We start from the raw sequence: 20684 nt of genomic DNA, 5'->3' as shown, positions 1-20684 counted from the left end.
ATCTTTGCAGCCATCTTTAATGACCATTGTTCAGTAATAATAGACTTTTCAATTGATTTTTCAGATGTCTGGAAATCGAGATACTCGTAGCCAGTGTAAGGTCCAATTTGGCTGGAAAAAAAAATTGTACATGGCTCTCTAGTAGGAAAAAATGTAAATTGTCAGTTACCCCTACCCCACCCAATTTCTCCTGCAGTGCGTTGAAGTGGGCTGGGAGTTCCAGGGAGGATTGTGTCAGATTGTGATAGCCTGGAAACAGTGCGAGTCTCAGACCTAAGGATAATATATATTTTTTATCTTTTAAAGATCATCAAGTGTTGTCTAGGGACTTTGTGCTGTTCCTGTCTTTCTTTCTTTAGCCAGTTGCCAAAACCTGCTGAGAACTTTCTGTATAATGTGCTGTCCTCGTGGAGAGTAAATTGTGGTTCAGATATTTTATTCAGTCACTAAGAGATGAGCTTTGATAAGTTCCAAATGTATTGCACAAATAAAAGGTCGATAACTTTCGGAAGCCTCTCCATATGCTGTGCTAGTTACTCATTTACAATGTGATTCTTATGGCTGATGGCTGATCTTTCTGCCCTTGAGCTGAGTCTTGGAGGAAAGTCGGAAATCTTAACCATTTAAAAAATTTACAGAGTTCCCAGAGTCCTGTGGGCTGGCGATGAGTTGTGTATCACTCCCTTACACAAGAAGCACACCCACTATCTCTCTCTACCTATGCCTCTCCCTCTGCCTCTTTCTACCTGCTCTGACTTCCAAGTTCATCTTCAATTCCATCGCCTTTCCTGGCCCTTGCCACTCCTTACAGCAGCTCAAGGACAATCTGTATCAGAATCACCTGGAAGTCCTCCATAAGCACAGATTCCTAAGCCCTCCTCAGATCTGCTGTTTCATATTTAGGGGTGTGAGTGGCAAGGAAAAAGCTACAAGCTTTAAAACCACCATAGGTGGGCCGGCCCCGTGGCTTAGTGGTTAGGTGCACGCGCTCCACTACCGGCGGCCCGGGTTCGGATCCCGGGCGTGCACCGACGCACCGCTTCTCCGGCCATGCTGAGGCCGCGTCCCACATACAGCAACTAGAAGGATGTGCACCTATGACATACTACTATCTACTGGGGCTTTGGGGAAAAAAAAGGAGGAGGATTGGCAATAGATGTTAGCTCAGAGCCGGTCTTCCTCAGCAAAAAGAGGAGGATTAGCATGGATGTTAGCTCAGGGCTGATCTTCCTCACAGGAAAAAAAAAAAACCATCATAGGTGATTTTTGTATGTCTTCAAGTTTGAGATCCACTATCCCAGTGGTTCTCAAAGTGTGGTCCCTAAAGCAGCAGCATCAGCATCAGCGGGGAACTCGTTAGACATGCAGGTTCTCAGCACACATCCCAGACCTACTGAATCAGAAACTCGGGTGGGGCTCAGCGATCAGGTTTAACAAGCAGCACAGCTGATTCTGATATCGGCTGAAGTTCAAGGCCACTGCTCATCCTACCACTTTGCTGTGCCAGCTTTGCTCTGTGGCCTCAATGGAGCTGAGAGCAATTGGGTATTCAGTGTCACAGAACAGAAGTTCTGTTTCCAGAGAATGCCTGTTTCCAAAGGGTCCCAGGTGAACTGGATTATAATTTTATTTCACTCATCCAAGACCACTGAACATTCATCCCTCCATCCGCCCATCCATCCAACACGTATCTAACAAAATGCTGTTTAAGATCCAAATATAGAGAGATCATCTAGTGATACTGTCGCATTTTGACCACGACATCTGCAATGTAAAGTTTCCTTGGAAAATTCAGTCCCTCCTAATTACTACTTGCTGATGGAATGCACATAGTTTTTTGGAATTATGTAATGAAAAATGTGTGGTTTAATTCTAATTAAATTGCAGCTGTTGCTTGGTGTTGAGACTCGCACTTGCAATCACAGGTGCTATTTTAACCAATATTTAAGATACAGTTAGTCTACTTTCAAGAATAAAGGACAGGATAATTTGTAATGAATGTTAAATACCAACCCAGACTCAGCCTAGGGCTCACTCACAGCTTTAAGCAGTCTCAGGCCTTAGGATAACTTCAGCTGACGTTCTTTTCAAAGAATTTCATTGAAAACTAAGAAGCAACACCTCTCCCTTCAAACTAGGCTGGAATTGTGCTCAAGGGAATTTGCATGGGTTTTGCTTTATATTTTTTATTTTTCTAACTTTAATATGAATCTGATCTACAAATCAGTTTTTTTTTTTTAAACAATATGTCTTTTGACTTTGAATCAACTGTGGCGTACTACAGCTGAGGAGGTATTTAGTGATCACCTCTTGCAATTTCACCTGGGGGTGATTCCATTCTCCCCCACCCTAGGAGACGCATTGCATTGTCTGGAGAAATTTTTTGTTGTCGCAGCTGGAGGGTGCTACTGGCATTTAGTGGGTAGAGGCCACGGATGCTGGTAAACATCATACAATGCACAGGACATCCCCCTCACAATGAAGAATTATCCAAACTGTCAATACTGAGAGAAACTCTTTTTAGGATAAACTCCATGCCCCCAAGATCATGGAACTGGAAGGTTCAGTATATGGACTCACGATTCCTACACCTGGTCCACTGTTTCCCCATTATGCCCTCAGGATTCTGCTAATTTTAAAAAAAATTATAAAAGTACTATCATACCACATAAAACTTGAGTGCAAAGAATCTAAAATCAGACAAGCAAACTGAGCTATTTGTAGTGTGTACTATATTCTTTGTTTTTTCCGTAGGCATATAAGTTTATATAGTTTTATTCAATTGCATATACTGCTTTTCACATAATATTATGTCATACATTTTCCATATTGCTGCAAGCTACATAAGTATCTTGATTTCTCTGTGTCCTCATAATTTTTCTTTCAATGAATGAATGTATTTAAATATTTACTCATGTTGAACACTTAGCTTGCTTCTGATTTTTGCTGTCATGTATTGAACTTGAATATATATCTTTACTTCTCTTAAATTTAAATCTATACTGGAATTAAATGCAGCAGAATTTGCTTCTGAGTCACCCATGGAACCCCAGCTGAATGTGTTACTTCCAAATCAGTACACATTCTAAAGAGGAGATCAGTAATAGAATTGTGGTCATGTCTGAATTTTAATGACATGTTTCATGAACTCTTTAGGAAATCTTAATCATCTTGATGTTCCTTGGGGAATAAACTGAGTTTCCTGTTCATTTTAAACTGTAGACTGAGGTTGTTGCATTTACTTCTGCTTGGGAATTTACTATATTGTTATTATAGTTTTGAGTGTCTTGAAGGTTTTGCATGTGGGCGAAACTACCGTGAACTGAGAGTTCAGGGTATGTGGACTATCTGAATTCAAACATACACTGAGGTTGCTTCTGTAGGTCTCATGCAATCATTTGTTGCAGTTAACAAAGCAATGTTCTAGAGTATTAGTGACACTTTTTTCACGTGGACCCCTTTATAATGGAATAAAAATTGGATACTTGAAGTAGTAATTGGGTGATGGTGGTGGTGATGATAATGTTGGTGCTGGTCATAGTAGTGAAGACAATGGTGATGAAGGTGTGTGCTGTTGCTGATGGTGATGGTAGAAGTGGGTGGCGGAGATGGTGGGGGTGGTGATATTGTCGATGGTGGAGATGGAGGTGGAGGTATGAGGGTGAGCTGGTGCTGATGGTGGTAGTGATAACGGTAGTGGTGGGGAGGTGATGGCGGTGTCGACAGAAGCAGCAGTGGAGGTGGAGGTACAGGTGTGAGGGTGGTAGGGATAGTGGTGGTGGGGAAGGTGGCAGTGGCAGCCCTCATTGAGGGCTTACGATGTGAAAGGACTCTGCTAAGCATTTACGTGGATTTTCACATGATTTTTGAGACATCCTTTCATGTAGCAAGTATGTATTGGGCTCCTGTTCTGAGTTCAGCCCTCAGCTAGTCTCCTTGGGGAGTTAGGTTTAAAATAAAAAAGACTTAGAGGCCCTGTTTTCAAGGAGCTTATAGTTCAACAGAGTATATTCTTTATGTACAAAAAAATGCCTAATACAAGTCAGAAAGTATTCAGTTTAATAAAAAGTGCAGATGGAAGATTTGGAGATTATTGAAGATTATTCTAGGTAGTACAGTTCTCAAAGCATTGCATACACTGTCTTGCTTGATGTTTAAACAATGCATGAGGAATAATAGTAACCACAGAAGCTACTGCTTATTTAGTGCAACTATGTGCTAGGTATTATGCTAAGCACTTTATATATCCCATTTCATTTAATCTTTACCAAAAAAATCTATCATCATCATTATTGTTACATTTTACATTTTACAGATGATGACACTGGTGCAAAGGTTAAGAACCTCAGGCAAAGTCACATAGCTTGTAAGTGGCAGAGCCAGGATTCAAACCCATGCCCATCTGCACAAAAATGCTAACTTCTAACTGTGTATGCCATGTTGCCTGCTGATGGCGTTATCTGCATTCACAAATGGGGAACTATATCCAATTGCCAAGTCTGAGAGTAAGTTAAACCATGTCATCATTTGAGAGAGTTATTTTAAAATAATTTTGGTGGTGCAATTCTATTTTTAAAACTTAATTTCGTTTTTTAAAATCCCTGCTTATAAACTCATCCAGAGGCCATAAGGCCAGAATAAATTGGCCTTATAACACTGCTTATAAACTCAGTCAGAGGCCAGGGCACAGAATAACGCCATAAAAACCAAAGTGCCGGATCCAGTGGGTTGGATATAAGTGACTCCTAAGGCATGCATCACTTTTACTCGGTATGCTGGTACCTTCTGCAGACTATTGTTTCTGAGTGTGAAGTAGAAGGCAAGAGTGAGTCTTGTGGACTAAGTGCCACCTAGAAAAGTCTAGGCAAGAAAGACATTGATTCTAAGTGTTTGGGTAAAAGGATGCAATCTATTTTAAGACCGTCACTCCCACTTGTTCAGACAAATGGGAGAAAGAAGACCTCATACAACAAAACAAGAGATTTTAAATGTGTCTGTATTTCCCTTTGGCATAAAATCAATGACACACACAATGACAGACACACTTGTGCCTGTCTCCCTTGCTGCCCCAGCTGAGAGCTTGACCAGTTACCTCACCAGACAGAAGGGAGGACAGGCCTGGGTTGGCAGTTTTCAATGGAGAGGTGTGTAAATTATTGCCAACTCCTCTGCAGTTAAGCGTGCATAAAGACAACAGAATGAGCTTTCTGCGTGTACTTGTGTATGTGTGTGTGAGTTGTGTTCCACTAATACCAGTTGACTTTGCGTTTTTTTTTCTTATGGAAATTCTGGTTTGCAAAATAGAGTATCATGGGCAGGATTTTCAGATGTCTGAGACTTTTCTATTTGTTTGTTTCCCTCTAAAAATTGTACTTGTGGAGTACTTAGGATATGCTAGGCACTGGGCAAACTTGATTTAATTCTCTCAAAACCTTATAAGCTTGTAGTTTATTATTACCATTTTCTAGATGAAGCGTGAAGAAGACTCGAGGTGTCAGAGCTAACAAATGGCAGAGACGAGACTCAAACAGACCCCAAAGATTCTGTTCATATACAATGCCTAGAGAAGAAAAAATCACAAACCAGGTCCCAGGGCCTTTGGTGAGCTGGTTAATGTGTCCCTTAAAGTTTCTGCTCCACTTTCATATCCGATGACCAGTTCTTCTGAAAGAGTTGCACAGAGCAGGGTCCAAATCCTGCCTCTACCACTTACAGATTGTCATTTCTTGCCAAGTCATGTACACTCTCCAAGCCTGAACTTGCTCCTCTGTAAAATGAGAATGATGATAATTCTACCCGCATAGTGTTGCATGGAAGATTAAACGAGAGAAGACATGCATAGAGCTGAGCACAAGATCTGAAGCAAACTGAGTGCTCAATTGAATACTTAGAAAGTAGAAAAACAAAAAAGAAATTATTGCCAACTTCATGAGAAGTCTTCTAAAAAAATATTAATTTGAAAAATATCTGCTATAGCTCATGTGGACAGAAGTTTACACATAAACTGGCCTCAATTGTACATGTGGGTTGCTTATGGAGAACACATGGCTCATTTTAGCGCCTGGACAAATTCCAAGGCAGACCACAGGATAATTCATGCATATTTTGAGATTTTTCCCACAAATGCCATGAAAGACAGCATAGCTACTTCACAGCATACTTAATCCCGGTCCAAATGGCTCAGGTCCTTTAGATTGTCTCTTCTCCCTCAATTCCCTTTCCACCCCCGCTTCTCCCTGAAGTTAATGGAGCGCATTTAGCATGTGGCTTAAATCTTGGCCAAAGTTAGGCTAATCTCTGGGGGTGCGTCCCTGGAAATCTAGCTGGGTCCCTCATTCCTTCCGAGCCTCATCCATAATAAAGCGAGCCAGCCCTTCCTCCTCTGCCATTCTGAGGAAATTCTTACACAGAGTTGAAGAGGGGAATTACGCTCGGTGACATTTCCAGAAAACATGCAGCATTGCTATGAGCTATAGGTATATTTTATCCATATGTCTGCCAGGTTTTCTTGAAGGAAAATATTTTTGAAGGCCCAGTCTCTCTAAGTAAGATGAGTTTAGACTCAAAGTAGAATAATCACACCTTATGTTTGACTACATTTTAGAGTTTCAAGGCATAGTCATCTACATTTAGCTTCTTTGATTATCATGCTAATCCTATAAGTAGGTAGAGAATGTATTTTTAGAGATTGTGTAAGTGAAATGTACCTCTTTAGCAAACAGTTCTGTGGGGTACTTTGGAAAAGGATTGAGATTTTGTTCTTTTGTAATTAGAAAACTGGAAAAAGCAGTAATATTTCTGATATGGGCAATGCATGAAAAAAATATTTCACTAACATGATAAGTCAACCTTTCTTCTACCAGAACGTTTATGAAATACTTGTTAACAAAGTTTGTTGATTGGCTTTTTTAAAGAAGCCAAAATGCTGTAGATGGAAGACAGAGATCCCAGTGGTAGAGAGGGCTAAAGCATATTATATAGCATTTACTGCAAAGAAGAATATAAAACATATGCTTTTTTCTGCACTTCTAGTTTCATATTTAGTACAGTCACGCATCACTTGATGGGGATCCATTCTGAGAAACGCGTTGTTACGCAATTTTGTCATTGTGCAAACATCACAGAGTGTACTTACACAAACCTACGTGGTATAGCCTACTACACACATAGGCTATATGGTACTAATCTTATGGAACCAGCGCCATATATTCAGTCCGTCTTTGAAACATCATTATGTGGCATGTGACTAGAGTTTAATCAGGGACCTCCATCTTGATCAAAACTTCTAAGAGTTTGGCACTAGGTTCCTGGTGAGAAATGGGAGGCCCATAAATTTCAAATATGCTTGTGAAATGCAAGATCCACTTCAATGATTATAAATGTATTAATAAAGGAAGAATCTGCTACACAAATAACCAGTTCTTAGTCCTTTGTGAGAAGGAAGTAAACATAGGAACATCTCAAACAAGATGTTCAGTTGTCATCTATTAGAAATGCCCAGGATGGAATAACGGGAATTAGATTTACCTCCCAAATGAAATAACCGAAAGAAAATATATATATATATATGTATTCATATATGAAACAACAGCTTTCAAGACACTGGACATGAGGAATTGAAAGGCAGTGATCCCTGAAAGATAGGAAACAAGTGAGGGGAACCCTGTGATTGCTTCAGCTTACTGCCATGAGAGAGTTTCCAGGCCACAGTGCAGGAAAGGGAAATTCAAGTGGAGCCCAGTGCACTCCTTGAGATGAGGAGACAGAACTGCGAGTCCAGGGAGACCAAAGCAGTGAGGGGTCACAGGGTGGAATACTAGAAATGAGAGAGCTGCACAGGAGAGAACCCCAGAGATCTTCAGAGGGTCCCTCTTAATTACTCAGCAGAGTGCTGACAGCACGTGCCTGTGAGGAAATGACCTGAGCCTGAGGGAAGAACCATCTGAAAGGATTAGAGAATAGTGCCAGCTGCTCGCACTGGGCCAGGAGTAGAGCGTTTTCCTACCAGAAACACTGAGGAAACTCATAATTCATAGAGTATTAGGGAGAAAACTCAGGTCTTGCCTCAATACAGGGAATAATTAGCCTTAAATTAGGCACTGTTCCAGACTCACCTAACAAATCATAACAGCAAGACCCAAAAGGATCAAACCGTTTCCATGTGACTTGACTGCCTCTCAAAACAAGGCACATGAATATTTATAGAAATACGAAAGTATCCTACATCCTGTAAGGAAAATTTCACAACGTCTGGCTTAAAAAGAAGGAGAAAGATTTGACCCATAATCAAGAGGGCAATCACTCAAAACTAAACCAGAGCTGACACAGATGTTAGAATTAGCAGACAAAGGTATTAAAACAATTATTGTAACTATATTCCATATGTTAAAAAGCTAAGTAGAGACATGGAAGATATAAAAAAAGGATTCAAATAGAATTTGGAGATATGAAAACTGAAATGTCTAGGATGAACAATACACTGAAGGGGATTAATGGCAAATTAGATTTGGTAAAAGAAAAAAATTAGTGAACTTGAAGATAGAGCAATAGAAATTTTCCAAAATCAAACTCAGGGAGAAAAAAGATTTTTAAAAAATGAAAAGAGCATCAGTGAGTTTCAATACCCTCTCTCAATGATCAGCAGAAAAAGTAAGCCAAAAATTATCAGGAGTATAATAGGCTGGAACAACACTATCAACTAACTTGACCTAGTGGATATTTATTGAACAATCTACACCACAACAGAATACACATTCTTTTCCAGTACACATGAAATGTTTACCAAGATGGGCTATATTAAGGGGCCATAAAACAATTCTCAAAACTTTAAGGGATTCAAGTCATAACAAGTATATTCTCTGAGCAAAACAGAATTAAATTAAAAATCAATAGCAGAAAGATCTTTGAAACTAAATAAAGCACTTCTAAATAATCCATGGTCAAAGAAGAAATCAAAAGGGAAATTAGAAAATATTTTGAAATGAGTGAAAATAAAATCACAATATCACAAAATTTGTGCGATTCCATTAAAGCAGTACTTAGGAGGTTATTTATAGCATTAAATACCTATACTGGTAAAGAAGAAAGGTTTCAAATTAATGACCTCAACTTTCACCTTAAGAAATCAGAAAAAGAAGAACAAGTAAACAAAGGTGAGCAGAAGAAAGGAAGTAATAAAATTAAAGTGGAACTCAATAAATAAAAAAGAGAAAATAAAACCAAAAGCTTAGGTGAAATAGGCAAATTTCTTGCAATGCACAAATTACCAAAGCTCACTCAAGAAGTAATCTAAATAGCCCTAAACCTATTAAAGAAATTGAATTTGTAGTTCAAACCTTCCCATAAAGAAAACTCCAGGCCGAGATGACTTCACTGGTGAATTCATCAAAACATTTAAGGAAGAAATAATACCAACTCCACACAAACTCTTACAGAAAATTAAAGAGAAAGGAATACTTCCCAACTCATTCTTTGAGGTCATATTACCATGATACCAAAACCAGACGAAGACATTACGTGAAAAGGAAACTACACACCAACATTCCTCTAAAAATTCTAAACAAAATTTTAACAAATCCAATCCAACAATATTAGCTTGATTGCGGTATTCATTACACAAGTATACTGATATCAAAACACCACATTGTACATCTTAAATATATACAATTTTTATTTGTCAAAAAATGAACAAATCCAACAATAGACTAAAAAAAAAAAAAGATAATGTGAAGTTTACCCCAGGCATGCAGAGTTCTTTGAGCATCTAAACATCTAATAGAGCATTTTCCCTGTTAATAACATCACCCATGGTGGTGTTTTTTTGCATTCTATTTCAATATTAAGCTTTTATGGATTAAGATAGGTCAATCAATTCATTTTGAGGATTGTTGTGAGAATTAAAGTAATAAATGTAAAGTATTGATAATGGGTCAAGCACAAATGGGGATCAATAAATTTTTGCCAGTTAGAAATCTACTTCTTGCTTGATTAGGTTCACAAACACATTTCTTCTTTCATAGAAAAAAAAAAAAAAACACTGGCCACACGTTTCCTGTCTTTCTGAGCTGGCATTTTGTGTTGTGGCTTCACCAACCAGCCATCACTGCCATGATTGTGAACATGGTTTCATGACCCCTTAGGCTTAGAGCAGTGCTACGTGAAGTGCTGTTCTGCAACAAGATAAGTTGGGATCAGAAGGTAAATCAAAGCACTGTTGCCTTCACTGAGAAACTCTTGCTACAAAAAAAATAAAGGTAGCTCAACTAATTAGTGTGCTTAGTAATATAGTTGACTTACATCATGGTGCAAGCTCCTTCCCTTTTGTTTTTTATTGTGATAACATTGGTTTATAACATTATATAAATTTCAGGTGTACATCATTATATTTCATTTTCTGTGTGGATTACATCATATTTACCACACAAAGACTAATTAAGCTCCTTATCTTGTCATGAGCAGATAAACTACTTGCATACTGGCTCTATGAGTACCAAGATCTTAGAGCATGTTGTGTCTTACACAGATTTGGATTCTAAAGTCAGCATTGATACTTGCTTTCATGATATCACAAATATGGTGCATATTTTGAACACGTGTGTAAAGGTCTATGTGTTTGTGACTTCAATAAATGTGACTTTGACATATTTACTTTTCTCTTGGATTCATTACATGTAATTGACTCTTATGCAACCACGTACTTTAAATTTTGCAATCACGTGGAGTGCACTAAAAATAGCTGTATGTTTTTCATCTTCATATGAAAATAGCTGGAGGATCAACCAATCCTTTGACAAAGATCTGAGATGGGGTAGCAAATAAGTTTCTTTTTATGTAACAACATTTGTCAAATGGTAGTGGCTCTCCATGAACTGTGTGGAGACATATTTGGAGAATGCATCTGGAAACAAGTACTGTAATTGATTAGTGATGTCTGCCATGGCTGTGGGAATGAAGCAAGGCAATACCCCATGCTGTGAACTTGCCATCCCTGGCTAGGAGTTCCAAGTTTATCCTTCTACTAAAAAGAGTGACTTGAGTTATTCTGTTGCAGGACATGGAAATCATGGCAGAAAAGAAGGACCAGGTCTTACTTATGAACCTGGAGATGCCTCTCTTCAAGAATATTACATGGATGTGGCTTTCCTCATAGATGCTTCCCAAAGAGTAGGAAATGATGAGTTTAAGGAAGTGAAAGCTTTTATAACCTCAGTTCTTGATTACTTTCACATTGCCCCAGATCCACTGACCTCCACCTTAGGAGATAGAGTGGCAGTCCTGAGCTACTCTCCTCCAGGCTATATGCCCAACACTGAAGAATGCCCCGTCTACCTGGAATTTGATTTGGTCACTTATAACAGTATACACCAAATGAAACGTCATCTCCAAGACTCTCTTCAACAGCTCAATGGAGATGTTTTTATTGGCCATGCCCTGCAATGGACAATTGACAATGTCTTTGTAGGAACCCCCAACCTGAGGAAAAACAAAGTTATCTTCATTATATCTGCTGGTGAAACCAACCCCTTAGACAAGGAAGTCTTAAGAAATGTGTCTCTGAGAGCCAAGTGTCAGGGCTACTCTATATTTGTATTTTCCTTTGGTCCTTTACACAATGACAAGGAATTAGAAGAATTAGCCAGCCACCCACTGGATCATCACTTAGTTCAGCTTGGCCGAACCCACAAGCCAGATTTGAATTATATCATCAAGTTTGTCAAGCCATTTGTCCATTCGATCAGACGTAAGTTATTAAACCTTTTCTCTTCTATTGCTTTTGCAATAGATTTAATGTCTCTGTGTATAATTCATCAGTTGATTCAGTAACAGGATCCTCACTTCAGTTGAGAGTGGTGGAGTCTAAGCTGTGAGTAGGAGGCAGTGAGAAACCACAGAGAAAAATCTAAAGTCTTATTGACCTTGAATTTTACTACTGCATTGTCAAGGTCTTTGCCATAAAACCCTCCATATGGGTAAAAGTGTCTTTTAACCCTAATCTGTCAGTGTTTACTACTTGTCAAGTTCTTTAAATGGATTCTATAATTTAATCCTCAGTACAGCCCTCAAGCCAGCCCTGGTGGCCTAGTGGTTAAGATTTGGCGCTCTTACTGCCACAGGCTGGGGTTGTTTCCTGATCAGGGAACCACACCACCTGTCTGTCTCTCGACTGTTATACTGTGGTGGTGGCTGCATGTTGCTGTGATGCTGAAAGCTATGCCACCAGTATTTCAAATACCAGCAGGGTCACTCATGGGTGACAGGTTTCAGCGGAGCTTCCAGACTAAGAAGGACTAGGAAGAAGGATCTGGCCACCCACTTCTAAAAAAAATTGGCCATGAAAACCCTGTGAATAGCAGTGGTGCATTGTCTGATATAGTGCCAGAAGATGAGAGAATGGCGCAAAAAGACCAGGCAGGGTTCCGCTCTGCTGTCCAGAGGGTTGCTAGGAGTCGGAACTGACTCAATGGCACTAACAACAAACAGCCCTCAAAGGAAAGTATTAATATCCCCATTTTACAAGTGAGAAAACTAAGGTTCAGAGACATTAAATAAATTGCTCAAAAGTTCACAGTTAATAGTTGGCAAATTTTAGACTCAACCCCATGCATTCTGACCCCAGAACTGTGCCCTTGTCCATTAAACTATACGTCAATTCCTAAATCCTTAGCATGGTATACTGCTGTAATAAATAATATATCCCACTACCACCATCCTCCACCTACTCCAAGGACTTCTATTTTATCTTGTCATTGTAAATTACCTTTGGTTCTGACTTGAATTCTTATAAGCCACGGGCACAAATCTCTTCTAGGGCCTCAGTCCCAGACAGCAGGCTCAGGCACAGCCAGGCAGGGGGGTTAAGGGTGTCTTTTCACAGTGGGGCTTTGAAAGTGGCTGCCCTAGTCTCTGTCCATGTGTGGTAATTTTAGACACAGTGTAGTAGCATACCTAAGAGCTTGTAGCATCAAGCAAGTCCTGGCCTGTGCTGGAGATTAGAAGTGGGGCAGAGCCCACATGGCTGTCTGCAGCTCCTGCAGGTTTACCAGGGAATCACAGGGATGCAGACTTTCTGGCACTCATAAAGTCCCAGGGCTCACGTAACCCTCAGGAGTCTTGGAACTCAGAATTTGTATTAGGTAGCAGGCTTGTCACTTGTGAAAAATGATGCCTTCTTCCAACTCCGAGATAAATAGGGCAATTTCAATAGTTAATGGTGTCTTCTAGAAAGATCTTCCTTTTAAAGGGAGAGAAATAGATGATAGAAAGGATTAAGAGATGTCCTTGAACTGTATCACAAGCCTATGATGTACAGAACATGAGAATTTTTGACTCAATCACTACTGTATCTCGTAGACTTTGCCAATGAGGTATTGCAATGTCAGAAGGTGCCTACTTTGCTGAATCCCTTATAAAATTAATTTGCTCTTGAAAAAACCTCCAACTGCAGGAAAAAATGAACTAACTTTGGGTGATAGGCAGAATGCAGAAGGGTAAAATTTAGATTAACCAGCCCACTCTCTCTCCAGGTGCCATCAACAAATATCCCCCTGCAGATCTGAGACCCAAGTGTGTTAACATCACTTCTCCCAACCCAGAGAACGTTGGCACAGAAAACACTGTATTGTGAGTTGATAAATTCACAGTTTGAATAATACTATAGCTCGAAACAGTCCTTAAGAAAATAATTTGAAATGAACGGTGTTTTAGTTTTCAGGATGCAAGTTTGGTTGTGGGATGTGTGTGTGCATGTGTGTGTTTTAAATGCTCCTAGTTTGTGATGATAGCACAGATCTGGTGTTAATAGCAGACAGAATATGACCCCTATTAGAAAGAACCATGTTTCCATTTCTGTTGCTTTTATGAAAAAAAGAAGAGGTCCTTATTAGTAATTATATAACACTACTCTAATATTGTGTAGTGCCAAAACAGAAAACTTATACAGTCATGCATCGCTTAACGACAGGGATGCATTCTGAGAAATGCATCATTAGGCAATTTCATCATTGTGCAAGCATCATACGTGTACTTACACAAACCTGGATGGTAGAGCCTACTACACACCTAGCCTATATGGTGCTAGTCTTATGGCACCACCATCATATATGCAGTCTGTTGTTCTCTGAAACAATGTTATGCAGCACATGACTGTAATATCAAAGGTTAGATGTAATAATTTTAGAGCAGAAGAGAAACGTGAAAAAGAGTCACAAAAGCAACAAAAACATTTGCTGTTTAGAAAACAGAATCCATATGAAGACTGGCAGGAAGAATTCTTTTAAGTTTGATTTTGCAAAGTACAACCCTAAGTACTCAGTAAAAATTCACTGATGAAAATAATGTTAGTCTGGAGTCCTAAACCACTGACACAAATGTCCAATTTCCCTTTGGAATATTAAAAAGTTGCCCCTTAGATGTTAGCTCAGAGCCGGTCTTCCTCAGCAAAAAGAGGAGGATTAGCATGGATGTTACCTCAGGGCTGATCTTCCTCATAAATAAATAAATAAAAGCAATGAGGGTCCTATAATAAAAAAAAATTTAAAAAGTTGCCCCTCAGTCAAATTTATCCACAAACAGCATTTGGACTTTTCTAATCTCATGCATAAAATTGATTCCTTTTAGTGACCTACTAGTTAAGTTTGGCATGCTCTGCTTTGGCAGCCCGGGTTCAGTTCCCAGGCGTGGACCTACACCACTCATCGGCGGCCATGCAGTGATGGTGAACCACATACAAAATAGAGGAAGATTGGCAACAGGTGTTACCTCAGGGCAAATATTCCTCAGCAAAAAAAAAAATACAATTGATTCCTGTTATATTCTCTGGCTGTATTTACGTTTAATCCTGCAAGGGACTTGGCTAACGTATTTTTCATCTCTTTTCTCTGTCACCTCAGCCTTATTCCTGAGGTGTATGAAATAGAGACAGCAAACAGTGAGCTGTTTGATGAGCTTGGTTCCCAGGAGCAGCATGTCTTTGTAGTAGGGAGCAATCATAGTAATGGTTCTGAGACCACTACTCATTTGATATGGAAGTTATACATGCTCTTGTCAACTGGGGATCTGATGATGAAAGACAAGGAGGAGGCACATTCAGAAGAAATTACAGCCCCAGCAAATGATAAACAACGAGATGAAAAAGGTAACCTTGAGTATAATAGAACTGGAGATCCTGAAGTACCTGTGTTTGTTTGGATTTTCCCTGAGTGGAGGATGAGCAAGGAGAACTCACTGGGACAGGAAGAGATGATAAGATAGAGGGGCTTATCATGTAGGGCTACAAGGCATCCCCAAAGTAAGGGGGCAAGGGAGATAAAACTCCAGAAAAGCAAAAAAGGGAGTCAGGGGTGCTGACGAGACCAGAACTAGAAGTCAGTATAGATGCTTGGTGTGTGGTCAGGGAATGGAGATGTGAGAGGGACAGGAACAAGGACCAAGGTCCTGAGTAAGCAAGGGGAGCCCTGCGCCTTTGTGCAAAATGGAATGGGGAGGAACTGTGCAGTGAGCCTTCAGAATTTGAGCACTCACGGTCTGCCTTCTTCCTTAGCAACCAGGGCTTGCCTGGCCTGAGATGTAGGCTCCTAGCTGAGCCCCGGCCTCAGTAGAGCCTGGAGAGAACAAGGCTGCTGTGGTTTGAGGTCTCTGTGGAGGCTGAGGGCAGCTTCTTAGGCTGTATGAGGGAATGGTTACAGACCTACAGCTGAAGAGAAAATAGGAGGTGGAGAATAGGAAGCTTTAGTAGGCTCTAGGGCAGCTATTCACAATCTTTGCTGTGTACCAAAATTATGTGGGAAACTATTATAAAATAAATATTCTTGGGTACCTACTAAAGCTAAAATATGCATATCCTAGGACCCAGCTATGTTATTCCAATGTGTATACCCAATAGAAAAATACATATTCACCAAAAGTCACGTACTAGAATGTTTGTAACAGCACTATTTGTAGTAGCCCCAAAGTGGAAACAAAAATGCCCTACAGCAGATATGATAAATAAATTTTGGTATAGTTATACAATAAAATACTATATATGTATGCAGTATGCATGTAAAATACTATGTATGTATGTAGTATGTATGTATACTTATATGTATACATATACATACTATATATTATATATTACATATGAATTATATATTGGTATAATTGTAGATATAACTAGTATATAGATACAGAACAAAATCAACAAATGGATGGAAAACAAGAGAGATGAGGATAGAGGAAACGAAAAATATAGACAGAAAGGGGAGAGTAGATAAGACGTAAGAAAAGTAAAATCAAATATAAATATGATGAAATATCTGGTTCCGGTCAAGAGGGACTAAGCTGCTTTATGCTCAAGATGGAGTAAGCCCATACTAACTACCACTCCCACTGATTACAACTGAAAACTCGGGAGAAAACACAAAAAGCAACTACCTGAGAACTCTGAAAAGTAAACAACAGCAGATATATTGTGAAGGGTTTGAGTTTCTCATTTTTTTTTCTCTTTTGTGCTGAGGACAGGTCCCAGTCCTGGAGCTGTTGTAGGAATGGAGCAGGCTAAAACTCAATAGAAACCCCATATTTCTGGGCAGAAGAACTAGGAAAAGGGGCTGCTGTTTGTCACAAGTGGTGGAAGAAATCCCCATTTTGCCCCTCTTTTCTCTCATGGTTTTGCTCTGAAGGTGGGCAGAGTTTGGAGCTGAGTGGAAGGCTAGACAGCTAAGATTAAAGAAAAACCCTATCTTTCTGGCCAGAGGAACTGGGAAGAGAGGTTCTGTTGGCCAACATGTCGGGGTAACCTCAGAGAGAAGAGAGCTGGAGAACGCGATCCTCTAATTCTAAGTATGGGAACTGCGTAAGTCCCAGGCTCTCCCCTAAGCTGTGCATGGATGGGAAAGACCCAAAAGAGGATAGTGAAGGCTTTGGACACTAAACACATTAGAACTATTGTCCACAGAAGGTGAGACAGCACTTACATTCTGAACCTACTGGGTTGATTGCCTCCTTAAAAAACAAATTAAAATTCTACAGAGAATTAAAATAGGACTTAGAGTCTATACAACATAATATTCAAAATGTTCAGGGTAAAAATCCAAAATTGTGCAACATACAAAGAACCAACATATGTGAACTATTCTCAAAGGGAAAGACAATCACAGATGCCAACCTCAAGTTGACTCAGATGTTGCAATTATCAGACGGAGACATTAAAGCAGCTGTAATAACTATGCTCCATGAGATAAAGGTAAACAACTTGAAATGAACAGAAAGATAGACATTCTTAGCAGAAAAATCGATAACAAGAAACCTAAAGGAAATTTTAGAAGTAAAAAAATATAATATCTGAAATAAGAAAAATTCACTGGATGGGCTCAATAGCAGAATGAAGATGACAGAGGAAAGAATCAGTGAACTTAAAGATAGATTAATTATGTAATCTGAAGAGAGAGAAGAGATTTTAAAAAATGAACAGAACCTCAGAGACTTGTGTAACACTATCAAAAGGTCTAACATTTGTTTCATTGGCATTCTAGAAGGAAAGTAGAAAGAAGGGAAAGTTAGATTCATTCAGAAAAAAATATTTGAGGAAATAATGGCCAAAAGCTTCTCAAATTGGTAAGAGATATAACTTTATAAATTTTAAAAGCTCAAAGAAAATTCCACTCAGACATATCATAACCTGTTGAAAACAAAAGATAAAGCAGCCAGAGAAATACATGTTGACAAAAGAAGGGAACAACTATTCAAATGACTGGATTTCTCATCAGAAACCAGGGAGGCCAGAAGACAGTGAAACAACATTTTTTTCTTTAAAGTGCTGAAAGAAAAGAACTGTGAACACAGAATTTTATATCCAGTGAAAATAGCCCACCAGAATGAAGGCGAAATAAAGACATTCTCAGATAAAGGAAAACTAAGAGGATTTGTTGCCAATAGCCATATTTTACAGGAGAACTACGATGGGACCCCAAGGAATTAGAGTGAGGGCCAATGACTGGTGACTATATGGTGAGAGAATATACTGGGCAAGTGAAATTGAGGAAGGGACACAAATGAGAAATCATGTCCGGGATTGTAAGGGAGGCTGGGTAAGTAAGAAAGTAAGAGAAAGCAGGTACCAGATGCAGCTCAGCCATGTACAGAGCTGTACTGTTGGTAAGGTAATTTCATACACACGATGTCACCGGGTTCCATCCCAAACTCTGTGTGTTAATAACAGAGTTAATATCCCTCAGATGCAGATGGGGAAACTGAAGCCCAAAGAGGTTTAGTGCCTTACTGGGACTTGACCCTGGTCTGGAAACTCCTGATTCAGTGTGCTTTCCCAAAAGTTTTCAGAGACAGAGAGGGTGAGTGTAAGAAGGTGGGTGTCTTAGTCAGCCTCAGGCCGCCATAACAAATGTCATAGACCGGGTGGTTTAAACAACAGTAATTTACTTTCTCCCAGGTCTGGAGGCTGGAAAGTGTAAGGTCAGGGTACCAGCCAGTTTGGTTCCTGGTGAGAGCTCTCTTCCTGGCTTGTAGACGGCTACCTTCTTGCTGTGTCCTCACATGGTGGAGAGAGTCCTGGTGTCTCTTCCTCTCCTTATAATGGCACCACTTTTATCAGATCAGGGCTCCACCCATATGACCTCATTTAACCTCAATCTCCTTCCTAAAGGCCCTATCTCCACTACTGTTACATGGGGGGCTAGGGCTTCAAAGTGTGAATTTTGGGGGGATACAATTCAGTGCATAGCAGGGGATATAATTAACAATGTAATCACAGGAAAGAACCCTCTATAAATCGGCATTTCCCAAACTTGTCTATCTATTATAATCCCTTGGTTATTTGTTGACAATTCTGTAGTCCAGCCCACACTCACATCAATTAAATCACATTTTCTGGGAGTGAGACACAAGCATCCATATTTTTTTGAAGCTCTGCAGGTGATTCCAGTGTGCCTACAAGTTTGGAAAACACTGCCATAAATCCTGATTGAATCAGTCCTGTTAGGTCTCTCAAGGTGGTTTGGTGCTGAAAATGAGAAGGTTGGTAGAATCAAAAGGATTGTTATCAAGTGAGAATTACTAATACCTTTCTTGTTTATTATCATTATTATATTATATATTATAATATTATTATTATTATCGTTCTTCATATTTTCTTTCCTCCAAAAGTTTTCTCCATTTTTCTATTGAATTATATATCATACATCTAGAAGTAGATCATGTCTTTAGTCATTTCTCTCAGCGAGTTCTAACAGCTTGATTGGGTGACATTTGGCCAGCCATGCTCCGTGAAGCCAGTCTGAGTCTCTTCAGAGAATGTCAGTTGACTTTTTTCTTGGAATCATGGAAGTTTAGAAGTTGAAAATTGGAATGACTTTAGAAATCACTGAGTTGTTTTGTATCTTTTTACAGATAAGGAAGTGGAAGTTACAGACATCTGAAGTGTCTTATCAAAGAATATTGATAGCACCAAGTCCAATACTGTTGTGTCACAATGATTCATACTCTATAATTATGTTTATAGAACACAAGTTCACCTTAAATTTAGTCCATGAAAAGGAGATAATAAAATCTATCTCTGGGTTGGCAAAGGGTTGGAGATGATACATATGAAGCTCAGAATACACACTGTACCTGGCACATAATCACCTAGTATTATCCCTAAATGAGTTATCTGAGCCTGATAATACACTTGACAATTAAAAATAAAAATCCATTGTGAAGAATGATCAGCCTTTATATCACTGTGCTTATCTTTTATTTTCCCAAAGAGGGTGGGCTTTTCTTTTCGCTTGCCCAGTTTTCTATTTTCACTTTATCCATCTACTTAACGTACAGATTTTCTGTTTGCTCATTATAATGTACATTTGCAAGATTTTAATATGGGTTTTTTAAAAGTGTAACTGTATTCTTTTTCCCATTATGCCAACCCAGAGCTTGTTTCTTAACCTTTATTTTTCTAACATCAAGTGCAGTATTTCTCAAAGTGTGGTCCCTGGACCAGCAACATCAGCATCATCTAGAAACTCATAAGAAATGTAGATTCTTGAATGCCCCCCTAACCTACTGAATCAGAAACTCTGGGGTTGGGGCCCTCCAGATAATTCTGATGCGGGCTAGAGTTTGAGAACCACCGACCCAGTGTTACAGATATTGAGCCTAAATTAATCTTCTTTAATGGGGGTCTTTTCACTAAATATTAATAGGTATTTGGGAAAAAATTATTTTCCTGTCAAACACTGATAAGTAGGTGTCATTTTTGCAGGACATCTCAGTGCCTTTAATGAGCTAATGTTCATTGTGATTCTGAAAGATTCAATAGTCAAACCAATTTGACCACAGAATCTTGGGTCAGGGGGCATCTTATCAGGCTGGTGTTTTATAGAAACCACTTTGGGAAACAATAGTTGAAAGAGTGAATCCAGAGGTCTGACATGGATTTGAATTCTATTTCTGCAATCACTGGTCATGTGTTCTTGGGCACATCACTTTGCCTCTCTGAGCTTCCATTTCCCCACCTGTAAAATGAGAATAATAGTAAAGCCTTCATCATAGGCTATTTGAGCAGTAAATGAAGGTAACCTGCTTCAAATAACACTTTGCATGGAGTAAAAGCTTAATAAATGTTGGCTACTATTTAAAATTATGATGATGGTGACGACGACGATGAGTGATGATGACAAATTATATTAGAGCTGAGGGCCATGGTGGAAAGA

At 39.3% G+C, this 20684-nt stretch overlaps 1 protein-coding gene across 1 annotated transcript in view; it reads left to right on the top strand.

Annotated features, from left to right (window-relative positions):
• Window positions 1-20684, top strand: part of COL6A5 (collagen type VI alpha 5 chain) — a 114470-nt gene that overhangs the window by 90461 nt on the left and 3325 nt on the right. Inside the window, exons 38-40 of the mRNA XM_014789693.2 lie at window positions 11051-11740; window positions 13524-13620; window positions 14889-15133. Of these exons, the coding sequence (XP_014645179.2) occupies window positions 11051-11740; window positions 13524-13620; window positions 14889-15133 (1032 nt within the window). The remainder of the gene's footprint in view (window positions 1-11050; window positions 11741-13523; window positions 13621-14888; window positions 15134-20684) is intronic.

This window comes from Ceratotherium simum, chromosome 5 (genome assembly GCF_057802395.1).
Source record: "Ceratotherium simum simum isolate JZ-2026a chromosome 5, ASM5780239v1, whole genome shotgun sequence".
NCBI lineage: Eukaryota > Metazoa > Chordata > Mammalia > Perissodactyla > Rhinocerotidae > Ceratotherium > Ceratotherium simum.
The sequence above is the reverse complement of the archived record's forward strand: the minus strand, read 5'-3'. Positions and strand labels throughout refer to the sequence as shown.